The sequence below is a fragment of the Dama dama genome, chromosome 20, assembly GCF_033118175.1.
Source record: "Dama dama isolate Ldn47 chromosome 20, ASM3311817v1, whole genome shotgun sequence".
NCBI classification, from domain to species: Eukaryota; Metazoa; Chordata; class Mammalia; order Artiodactyla; family Cervidae; genus Dama; species Dama dama.
This window is the reverse complement of record NC_083700.1, coordinates 20,845,277-20,857,088: the sequence shown is the minus strand read 5'-3', so window position 1 is coordinate 20,857,088 and position 11,812 is coordinate 20,845,277. Positions and strand designations below refer to the sequence as shown.

General features: G+C 46.5%; 2 protein-coding genes and 1 non-coding gene across 3 annotated transcripts; all 3 read left to right on the top strand.

Annotated features, from left to right (window-relative positions):
- The first annotated feature begins 540 nt into the window (after positions 1-540).
- Positions 541-9,158, top strand: BNIPL (BCL2 interacting protein like). The gene is made up of 10 exons (XM_061119902.1): positions 541-673; positions 1,734-1,829; positions 2,025-2,089; positions 2,308-2,532; positions 5,829-6,011; positions 6,202-6,304; positions 6,468-6,599; positions 7,810-7,896; positions 8,085-8,183; positions 8,623-9,158. The coding sequence occupies exons 1-10, from the start codon at positions 630-632 to the stop codon at positions 8,657-8,659; spliced, it is 1,071 nt and encodes a 356-aa protein (XP_060975885.1). The 5' UTR covers positions 541-629; the 3' UTR covers positions 8,660-9,158.
- TRNAG-CCC (transfer RNA glycine (anticodon CCC)) lies at positions 1,469-1,539 on the top strand. The gene has a single exon. It is a non-coding gene; the product is annotated as a tRNA-Gly (tRNA).
- A 385-nt stretch (positions 9,159-9,543) lies between the features above and the next one.
- C20H1orf56 (chromosome 20 C1orf56 homolog) lies at positions 9,544-11,576 on the top strand. The gene is made up of 2 exons (XM_061120869.1): positions 9,544-10,578; positions 11,486-11,576. Exons 1-2 carry the CDS (start codon positions 9,544-9,546, stop codon positions 11,504-11,506), a joined length of 1,056 nt encoding a protein of 351 aa, XP_060976852.1. The 3' UTR covers positions 11,507-11,576.
- The last annotated feature ends 236 nt before the right edge of the window (positions 11,577-11,812 follow it).

Here is an 11,812-nt window from a genome sequence, read left to right as displayed (position 1 = left end):
GGTCTTATTGTCTCTTTTTACAACTATAATCAGCCCTTTCCCTTGGATAATTGTTTTAACTTCCTCAAGATTCATTTCCCTTCTTTCTGCTGTACTTACTGTCTTCCTTCTGTTGGCTCTTTGGGAATAAGGAGCAACAGTCTTTTTATCTCCCCTCATCCTCAGCCTTTCCTTTAATGTTTCTTCTTCAGAACTCTATCATAGATTTTTGTGTCCTTGATTTTGCTTATGCTTGAAAAGTAAGCACATGATAGTCTTAAAACCAAAATGGTTTCTACCATTGCCTTTTTTTTTTTTTTAACCAGCTTCCAGAAGGTTTCAAGGAGTCTAGAAAATTGTCTTCCTAGACTCACCCAAGACTAGCCACTTTAGAAAATGTACTCTCCTCCCCACAACCCGCCCCCACATAGGCAGGGTTTGTCTTTTGTGCAAACCTGCTTCTTGGGAAGGGAGGTGGCAAAACCTGTTTGAAGGTGAGGTTACCTCCCTTCCAACCCTCCTTCCTCCTTGGAGGCAAGAGGAACAACAGCTGAGACAGAGAAAAAGGGGGTACAGAAGTGTTGGGGAGCTGGGGCATCCGGCTCCCCGACAACTACAAGTGTTTCAAGGTGACAGGAAGACTTGTGAAGATGGGAACTATACAAGAAGCCGGAGAAAAGACGGTGGATCTCGGGTGAGTAAGATCTTGGCTGACATGATCGGAAACAAGGAGTGAATAGTCCTCAGGGATTTTCCCACTATTCAGCTCTTACCAAGTCCTAGCAGAGACAAGACTAAGAGAACTAATTGGCAGGGAAGGGATGGGGGTGGCCTTAGGTAGGAAGTACCAGTATCCTACGGGAATTAGGGAACAGGGGTTTCCAGGGTAATTCCCTATTGCTTAATTTCTATACTTTGTGTCTGATAAATCTGCCCCTGTTCTCCATTTTCTAACTCCCACCCTCTAGAATGGCCATTAGAAAAGCTGCCCCAGAACTATGCTAAGATCCAGGTCCTCCTTTCCAGCAACTCTCTCTTCCTCCTTACCTTCTTCCCCCACCCCTCCACCCATGCCATGGTTCCCCTGACCACTCCCCAGTGTGATGGAGGTAAAGCGAGCCTGACAAGGTGCCATCTTTCCCAGCTTTGCCCAGCGACAGCTGGGCAGGTCAGTCGGGTTCCAGCCAATTGTAATGTGAAATACCTCTCACCCCTACAGTCCAGGTGGAACAACTGCCACACAGGTCAAAATAATTTAGCTTTTGACCTTAGAGCTAGAGGGATCTTAGAGGGACCTTCCATGCTCCCTCTGCTCCCACACCCAGCAGTAGGGACGATTGCCTTTCAACAAGTGAAGGTGGTAGAAACATCTAGGAGACAACAGATGTGAGTTCTTTTTAAGGCCTGCCCTCTGCTGTACGTTACTACTATTCTTCATGCCAGTGTTCTCACCTCCTTCCCAGTTCCCTTAAGATATTGCCTAGGGACTTCCCTGGTGGTCCAGTGGAAGACTCTGCACTCCCAATGCAGGGGGCCCAGGTTCAATCCCTGGTCAGGGAACTAGACCCCAGGTGCTGCAACTAAGATCTGGCACAGTCAAATAAATAATAAATAAATTATATATATATATACATATATATATATATATATATATATATATATATATATATATATATATATATATATATATATATTTTAAAGATACATCTAGTTTGTCTCATAATAATATTTTTTTTTCTGGGGGACTATCTTAGCATCAGGGAGAATGCAGAAACAGCAATACTAGGAGCATCCTTGAGACTTGGGGAACTGGAGCTGAAGGAAGAATGGCAAGATGAAGAATTTCCTAGGTGAGGATGTATGAGTGAGGCTGGGAAAAAGAAGAGCTGGTCACAAATGGAGGGTGGGGATGGTAAATTTGGACTTGAAAGAGAGAGAGGAAAAGAAGAAATAAAATTATGGTAGGGAAACAGAGTTGATAAAGTGATACCTGGTTTAATGCCTTAATCTATGCTTCTGCCCCCTTTTTGGCTTTCCCTGTCTAGATTGCTTCCTGAAGAGACTGGCCCTTCTGAAGGTCCTCATGATCCTGGAAGAGACACACAGGCAGGTAGGTAAATGAGAATGTAGGCCTCAAGTCCTTGATTCTAGAATCAAGCTTATGCCAGCCTGTCCCCTTGTGGTTCTACCTCCCTTTTCCCAAATGTTCCGCATTAGTCCTTCTTTAGAATTCACCCCATAGGGTCACTGACAGATACAGGAATTCTAATGTCCTGCACCAACACATGTCCATATTTCTCTTCTTTCTTCCCCCTCCTCCAACCCCAGGCAACCCCAGCACTTTAGCCCTGTGTGGCCGGCGCCCTATGCGCAAGCGTCTTTCTGCCCCGGAGTTGCGACTGAATCTGACTGAGGGGCCTGGAGATGATGGAGCTTCTCCCACCCACTCTGGACCTTCCTCTTCTGATGGCGGTTCTGACCTGGAGGTAGACGAGTTGGAGACGCCTTCAGACTCGGAGCTGCTGGACAGTGGACATGAATTTGAATGGGAAGGTGGGAAAGAAAGCTGAGGACTGAGATGGTAGAAGTAGAGGCCAGTGTTAAAGCAGCTCGGGCTGGATATAATGGGACTGAAGTTAGAACTAATAAGGGGATCAAGAGGTAAGATGAGCAAAATTTCCTTGGAATGGAAAGGTGGAGCCTACAGACCCAATGTGAGAGTAGTCAGTATGGGGGGAGGGGAGGGCCACTTCATTTATTGAAGGAAATTTTACTGAATAACTGTTATATGCTACCAGTGAGCTGGAAGTGAAAGTGTAGTCGCTCAGTCATGTCCAACTCTCTGCAAGCCCATGGACTCTAGCCCGCCAGGCTCCTCTGTGTGTGGAATTCTCTAGGCAAGAATACTGGAGTGGATTGCCATGCCCTTCTCCAGGGGATCTTCCCAACCCAGGGGTTGAACCTGGGTCTCCCACATTGCAGGCAGATTCTTTACCATCTGAGCCACAAGGGAAGACATCAATGAGCTACAGCCAGGTTATGAAGATGAATAAGATAATCCATACCCTCAGGGAATTGTCTGTTTAGTATAAAATAAACATATGAACAGATAAGTGCAGTAAAGATTATGATCTACATGTATGTAGGGTTCAGAGTAAGCAGGGAGAAGGCGAAGGTCAGTTCTGCCTGAGAGGTATTAAGAAAGACTTCACAGAGGAAACAATTCTGAGCTTATCAGGTAGCTGGAGAGGCATTCGAGACGGAAAAAGCAGATTGGGCAATAGCATGGCATGACGGGGAATTCAAGGTATTGAGCGTGACTCTTTGGGTATTAAGGAAAACTTTGATTTCTTCTCTACTCACAACATTTTTGATACCAAATGTATCAGTTTTCCCCCACCAATTCTCCAGACACAAACTGGATGTCCTACAATTCAGTCACAACACTTACCTGGAGTTAGTATAGATACTACAGGTTGACGGCTCACCCACAAGACTGCCCTCAGACTTCAGACTTTAATCACATGTCCAGGTTGTCACCCGTACTTCTGACTGACAGGGGATAAATCACAGGTGCCTACTACATCCTCCTCAGATTTGATAATTTGCTAGCACAGCTCACAGAACTTGGGAAAACAGTTTACTTACTAGATTACAGGTTTATTATAAGAGGATACAGCTCAGAAACAGCCAGAAGGAAGCAATACATAGGACAAGTTATGTGAAAGGGGAGCACCACCCTCCCAGTACCTCTGTGTATCACCAAACTGGAACCTTTCAGAATCCCTTCAGTTAGGGTTTGTTTGTTTATATTATTATTTTTGGCTTGAGCTGGGTCTTCATTGCTGTGCATGGGCTTTCTCTAGTTGGGATGAGTGGAGGCTACTCTCCAGTTGCAGAGCACAGGCTCTAGGCACACAGTCTTCAGTAGTTGCAGCACATGGGCTCAGCAGTTGCAGCGGGGCAGGCTCTAGAGTGCAGGTTCAGGAGTTGTGGCTCTTGGGCTTAGTTGCTCTGTGGCATGTAGAATCTTCCCAGACCAGGGATTGAACCCATGTTCCTTGCATTGGTAGGCAGATTCGTATCCACTGTACCACCAGGGAAGTCTCAGTTAGGGTTTTTTTTATGGAGGTTTCATATGTAGGCATGACTGATTAAATCACTGACCATTAGTGATTTAGCATGACCTCCAATCTCTCTCCCCTTCTCAGAGGGCAGACGGCAAAAGTTCATCCCTCTAATCATGGTCACTTCACCTGGCAACCAGTCACCCATCCATAGGAGCTTTCCAAAGTAACCTCATTAACATAAATTTGTGTGGTTGAAAGAGGCCTGTTATGAATAGGAAAAGATACTACTTTCACCTTTATAGTCAGGAGCCAGGAACAAAACCAAAGTATATATTATTATATTACAGATCTGAAGGACTGGGCAGTGAAGAGAGTGACAAAAGGCAAGGGTCAAATTATGGAGGTCCCTGCTGCCACACTAAGGCGCTTAGATTTTATCCTGTAGGCAATCAGGGTTTTTTTTTTTTTTTTTTTTGGCAATGAGTTTTAATCAAGGGAATAACATGACCAGGTTTAATGGCTTTTAAAAGATTGAAAACAACCTAAAGATCTGTGAGTAGGATGTTAATTCTATTACTGTGCATCCATGCAATGGAATAGAATGCAACTATTTTTTAAGATGAAGCAGTTCTTTCTATGGCTATGGAAAAATCATGCAAAAAATTAGTGAATATAGAATACTGTTGCTTCTGCTGCTAAGTCGCTTCCGTCATGTCTGACTCTGTGCGGCCCCATAGACGGCAGCCCACCAGGCTCCCCCGTCCCTGGGATTCTCCAGGCAAGAACCCTGGAGTGGGTTGCCATTTCCTTTTCCAATGCATGAAAGTGAAAAGTGAAAATGAAGTCGCTCAGTGTGTCCGACTCTTCACGACCCCATGGACTGCAGCCCACCAGGCTCCCCCATCCATGGGATTTTCCAGGGAAGAGTACTGGAGTGGGGTGCCATTGCCTTCTCCGAGAATATTACTATTTGAGTGAAAATGGGAGGGGAGGAAAAAATGTTTGCTCTAGCAGTGGTGGGTGGGATGGAGGAAAACAGATAAGAGTAGGGAGGTTAAAAAAAAAAAAAAAAGAGTAGGGAGATAGAAGGCTAGTAGTAAGGCCAGATAAGAAATGCTAAGAAGTTATACCAGGACAGTAAGAGCAGAAAGAATAATTTATTATCTAATGGAAGTAGATGGAGGAGGATCTGGCTTGAGGGCTGGTAAAGAACTAAGAGTCTTGGATGGCATAGGATTTTCTCTCACAGGCAGTTAAATGGATGGGGTCATTCATCAAGAAAGAATATGGCAAAGAAGAGGAAGAGAATGAGTGTGAGTTGCATTGGGGTCTGGTGACTTGGAGATGACAGAGAAACACAAAATAGAGATGTCCACTCCAGACATTCAGGAATATGGCTCTGGTGTCAGGAAAGCAGTCTGGGTTAGAGAAGAGTCATCACCATACTGGCAGTAACTGAAGACACAGCAATAAATGAGCTCACCCAAGGAAGGAAAGGCATCAGAAGAAAGAAAGAATCTGGGAAAATGGCAGGGGCCATCAAGCTACCATAGTTCAAGGTTACCTCCAGGCCATTGTCCGGTGACAAAGTGAGGATGATAAGTCACAGGAAAGAGAAATCAGCAAAAGGTTGGCTTGATTGGACAAACCAGGGCTAGAGTCATGGGGGGAAGATGAGGAATTAGTTGTCGGGGTAATAAATGCTAAGAATCTAAGGAAGTTTCAAGATGCTGAAGATAGTATTCTGCCTTGTTGATCCTTCCCCCTCCCTCTTTTTAGATGAGCTGCCTCGGGCAGAGGGCCTGGGGGCCAGTGAGGCAGCTGAAAGGCTGGGCCGAGGTTGTATGTGGGATGTGGCCGGAGAAGATGGTCATCGCTGGAGGGTGTTCCGAACAGCACAGAGGGAGCAGCGAGTGGACATGACTGTCATTGAGCCCTATAAGAAAGTCCTATCTCATGGAGGTAATGGCTATAATAAGTGAAGGGGTAAGAACTGTGACTTCTTGAATAAAATGCTGAAGCTGGAAATTCAGTTATTGTGTTCAGAATCCTTCCTTCAACTTCCAGAGACCCACAGAGATGCTCAACCTAAACAGATGTACTGTCCATCAGTACTTATTTGTTGAGTGAGTTTTCCCCTTCTCCTCCCCAGGCTACCATGGTGATGGCCTCAATGCTGTTATCCTCTTTGCTTCCTGTTACCTACCCAGAAGCAGTATCCCCAACTACACCTATGTCATGGAACACTTGTTCAGGTGAAGTGGAAGGCTTAAAGGGCTCCAGAGTGGATGTTATGGAGGGAAACATTAAAAAGCACCCCTTCTCTGATCAGTAACTGACTGTCGAGTCTACAGCAACGTCCCTCTCACTCCCCACAACCCCAAACGCATACCTTCCCTGACAATTTCATCTCTCCAGGTACATAGTGGGAACTCTGGAGCTGCTGGTAGCTGAAAATTATCTGCTGGTTCACCTGAGTGGAGGCACAAGTAGGGCCCAGGTTCCACCTCTGAGCTGGATACGCCAGTGTTATCACACTCTGGATCGGCGGTGAGCCTCTCGGACAAGAGGGCTATAACTATCTTATCATTTTCTCTTCTATCTTTCCATTTTTTTCTTCTATTCGGTTTCTTCTACTTTTTTTTTTTTTTGGCCCTGGGATCTCATTTTCCTGACCAAGGATTGAACCCCAGGCAGTCAGTGAAAGCCTGGAATCCTAACCACTAGGGCCACCAGGGAACTCCCTCTTCCACTTTTCTTTGTCCCCCTACAACCCTTTCCAAGGTTCTTCTGTTTTCTGTCCTCTCTTGGAGTCAAGGAAATCTAGTTTCAAATCTTACCTTTATCATTTACTACCTGTATGACTTTGGACAAGTGATTTAACCTTTCTGGGGTTCAGTTTCCTTCTCTGTAAAATGACGATGATAATATTAATATCTTTGCCACTAAGCATTTGTGAAAATCAAATAAATCAACATGGTGCCTTGCCTGGCACATGGCAGGCAGCCCTTCCTTTTCTCATGGTGTTGCTGATTATTTCATTTTCCACATGTCCATTGTCTTTTCTTGTCTTCCTTCATCCTTGACCCTTATGCCTTTTCTTTTTTTTTTTTTTAATTTAACTGTGTTGGGTCTTAGTTGTGACATGCAGGATCTTCCTGTGTCACACAGGATCTTTTGATGCCATGCACAAGCTCTTTGGTCTAGGTACACAAGTTCAGTAGTTGCAGTGCATGGGTTTAGTTGCTCCAAGGCATGTGGGATTTTAGTTCCCCTACCAGGGATCGAACCCACAATCCCTGCCTTATATGCCTTTTTTTCCCCCCTGGTTTTTCTTTTTTTCCTTTCTTCCCTCCATCTTCCATTTGCCCACTTTTCTCTTCTGGTTCCTTTTTTCTCTCTCCTCACTGGTCTTCACCTGGCCATGGAGGGATGAAGGACAATACAAAAAGAAGTATGGGGCGCATAGGGAATAGGGCAAGGGAGGGAAGTGGGGCTGAGAAGACCAGGCTAAGGGATTCTGAGAGAAGAGTTTCCTAAAAAAAAGAGAAGGTTAAGCAAGATGGATGGAGCTGAGATGGCAATTAAAGGAATGGGGATTCAACCCAACTGTCAGAGAAATCTAGGAATTAGAGAAGCAGCAAAGGAAATTAAAGTACAGAAGGAAAAAAATAAATAAACAAATTACAGAAGGTAGCTCCACCTGATCTTCAGGTGTGAAGGCGGAAGGAGAGTAGGATGGTTTCATGTTCTTCTTCAGGCTCCGGAAAAACCTGCGCGCTCTGGTGGTTGTCCATGCTACATGGTACATGAAGGCATTCCTGGCATTGCTTCGGCCCTTCATCAGGTACTTGCTTGGGGGACAAAGACCCCCTGCCCCTCTCCCCACTTTTACAATCAAGATTAAGAAGTTCTTGCTCCACTGTGACTCTTTCTAGCCTTAACCACTCTCTACGTGTTATGTTGCACTTTGTAAGGATCTCCAGGAGCCCTCTTCTTAGTATAAAAGACACTTGGTTGATCCTCTCTTTTCAGTTCCAAGTTCACACGAAAGATCCGTTTTCTGAACAGCCTTGGAGAGCTGGCCCAACTCATCTCCATGGATCAGGTCCACATCCCAGAAGTTGTCAGACAGTGAGTCCTGGTTTAAGGATAAAAGTTTGGGATGGGATATGTAAAAGCCAGTTCCCATTTTCTTAATGCCTTGAGGGAGATACAAAGGAATTGAAAGACAGGCTCTGCTTTCAGCTGCTTCTGTGTATCTGGGAAAATTCCTTATATGCAGAGAAGAAATTAAGGACACTACTGTAAAAAGAACAAATGAAAAAATTATCCCTATAAGTGCATCAAGGAATAAAGGAGTAATCACAGCATAGAATTTAAGGAGATTCAGATCAGCTCTAGAAATTGAGAAAGGATGTTGGCAGTGAATAGGAGAGAATATCCAGTGGGGGAGGGTTGTTAGGGAACAAAGGACCCAAGCATCTTCCAATTCACCTGGCTTCTCTCCCCAAATCCCTGATTAAAAACTGGTCTGCTCTTGTACCGATTTATTCTCCTCTTTTCCTCCTAGGCTGGACCACGATCTCCATGGCTCGGGAAGAACCTAGCATAGGACTGGAAAAATGGGCTTAAGAACCAATCAAAGATATGGATCTGCCTACACCCTAAACCCAGACACATCTCAGCTGTTTTGTAAATCATCTCATCTTCAACCCCAGTACCACTGGATCTTCACATCTCCGTGGGATGTCTTTCCTTCCATGCCCCTGACTTCAAAGCAGGGCCCTGATGTGCTGGATAACTTTCGTTTCAGCTGGAGGGCTGCATGTCGTGGCATTTTTTAATAGGAAAGCGCAAAGCTGTGCTGCTTTAGCTGTAGAACTTTGGGCAAATCACTTCATCTCTTTGAGTCCGCGATCCTTTTCACCTGGGGTATTCCCGCAGTCTGTAGAGGTGAGGGGCGGGCGGATGGGGAGGGCAGGCCTGCTCCAGGGGGCCAGGAACCAGTAGCCTCAACGTTGAAGAGCCGTTCTATTTCCCTCTTCCCGTCAATAGTCACGTCTGCTGCCTGTGAGCCCAAGCAGGGGCACTTTCAAAACCTGTACTTTGTCCTCTTTAGTAAATTTTGATCTGTAGTAAATTTTATCTCATAATAAATCAGAGATTTATTAAGCACTGCGCCCAGGAAGTGAACTACTTTTTCCCCAACCGCTGCATCACACACAATCCGTCGGCCGGTTCCGGCACGGAGTTCTCGCTGCAGATGTTCCGTGGGATTTTCACCCGAGTCCCGGGGCCTGCCAGGGCGCCCCTTGGGGGGCGGGCTTGGGGGAGGGGCGCGGCGCGCGCGTGCGAACCCCCCGCCCCTCCCCCCGCGGGCCTCGGTTCTAACGACCCGGTGGGTCTGGGTCGAGAGCTGAAGGGAGGGAGAAAAGGTGGGAGCCCCAGCCTTCCTCACTGGCTCCCTCCCAACCCCACACCGTCCAGCCCCATGGTCCCCGCCGCCGGCGCGCTGCTCTGGGCCCTGCTGCTGAGTCTGGGGTCCCGGGCGGCGGGGGCCGAAGACCTGACTTCGACCGCGATGCCGCGGGACAGTTTCCGCTTCGGGGGCCCTGTGACCCGCAGCTACAGAACCACCGCCCGGACCACTCCGGGCGTTGTATCCCCGAGAATGAGGGTGACAATGGAGGATGAGGACGACGTCGTGGCCGCTGCCGACCGCCTGGCAGGCCCGGCCGCTGCGGAGCTCTTAGCTTCTACGGTGGCCACAGGCAGCAGGTCACGGTTGTCGCAGGAGGAGGATGGGTCTTTGGAAGAAGGGGTTGTAATTTACGCCAGAAAGAATGACACCGAGTCGGAGACTGACCGTACGACTCGCTTTACGCCTGGGAGGCCTAGCCCAGACCTTACAGCGAATGACCAGGATTCCGACATCAAGATGAGTTCAAGCCTGCCTCACTCCACCTGGAAGGCTAATGTGGACTCACAGCCCTCTCAGAGTACCACGAACCTGTGGTCCTCAGCAGGGTCCACCCTGAACCGGTGGCCGCCTCCCTCGCCCACGGCCATGCCAGCTCCGGAGGATCTGCGGCTGGTGCTGTTGCCCTGGGGCCCGTGGCACTGCCACTGCAAGTCGGGCACTATGAGCCGGACCCGGGCCGGGAGACTGCATGGCCTTTCGGGGCGCCTGCGAGTTGGGGCGCTGAGTCAACTCCGCACCGAGCACCGGCCTTGCACCTACCACCTATGCCCCTGCAACCGCGAGCGGGAGGAGTGTCCCCTAGATGCAGGTCTCTGTGCTGACACCAGCTGCACCACTCAGACCACCACCAGGGCCACCACCCCCAGGGCCACCACCACCACCACCACTCCCTTACCCCCTCTAACCAGCAGACTCAGACCCGCCCCCTTTATCCCCAGTCCCATTCCCAGCCCCCACCCAGCCTATGCTTTTTGGAAACGGGTCAGGATTGGGCTGGAGGATATTTGGAACAACCTCTCTACAATGTTCACAGAGATGGAACCAGTAAGTGTTTAGTGATGAGCCAGGATTTTTGTTAATGAGTCTGAAAAGTCCTGATATACAGAAACCTGTTGCTAAACCAGCCAGCATGTCTGCATGAACTGTTAACTTGTTTGGTTATTGTTTATAACATTGTTATATGCATTGGTTATTCATATTATTGTTAGCCATTGATTCCATATATCATTTCTTGAGCAACTGCTGTTTGGCTATTAGGCAACATGTACTGTTGGTCACTAGATGATTATTGACCAGATTGTTAAGATGGTAGTTATATAAAGAATTCTTGATGTGGAGATGATTAATGCATGTGGAAGATATTCATGGTTTTCAGTTTATTAATGCAGTTGAACAGTAACAGCCCCCAATATCTGAGGTCTTCCTCTGTGCACTTTGCCTGGATCAATCCTCACAACAACCCTATCATACATATTACTATTCACACCTTACAGATGAAGAAACAGGGCTTTCAAAGCTAGTTAAGTAGCAGAATCACAGCAGGATTTAAACTAGGTTTGTTTGACACTAGTGCCAATGCTCTTAACCACTACTAACCCAAAGAATTGTCCTTCTGGGATTATTCCCAGAAACTCAAGAACTCTCAAGGAAGGATAGTCCTTTACATTTACCAAAAGAGCTACCAAAGTTCCTGATTGACCTGATAAAATATTCTCAAGGTCTCAGGATAATAGGTCCTTTGGGGAAAGACAATAAAATGTATACTTGGTCATTTTGTCAGTTTCTGTCCTTGTCTTTCTATGTCCAATACCATTATTCAATATAATAAAGCATAGTGTGCAATAGTGTTGAGGGGATGAGGGTTTGTGGAAAGAGGGAAATGAGGCAAGGAAGGGAAAAGAATATGGATGTGGTTATAATATTTTCCCTTCTATTTTGTTTCCTCACCCAGATCAAGAGAAATCAGAGGTAACGGCCACTTCAACCACAAGAGGAGGTGTCAGCATCTCAACCTCTCCTCCCCCTTGAATCCCAGTACCCACCGGATATATTTTTAGTACAGAAAAACAAAACTAGAAAAAAACTGTTTGGTCATGTATCTTTGTAGAGAGGTACCTGAAGGAGAGACCATAAATCTCTTGAACCTTAAAACTGAACTGTGTAGCTAACAGCATGACTTGGTCTCTTCCCCTCTCCTTCAGGATAAAAATGTTAATATTGTTCATCTTCCTCATTTCTATTTTTTAAATATCTATTCATGTCCTCTATTTTTAAAATT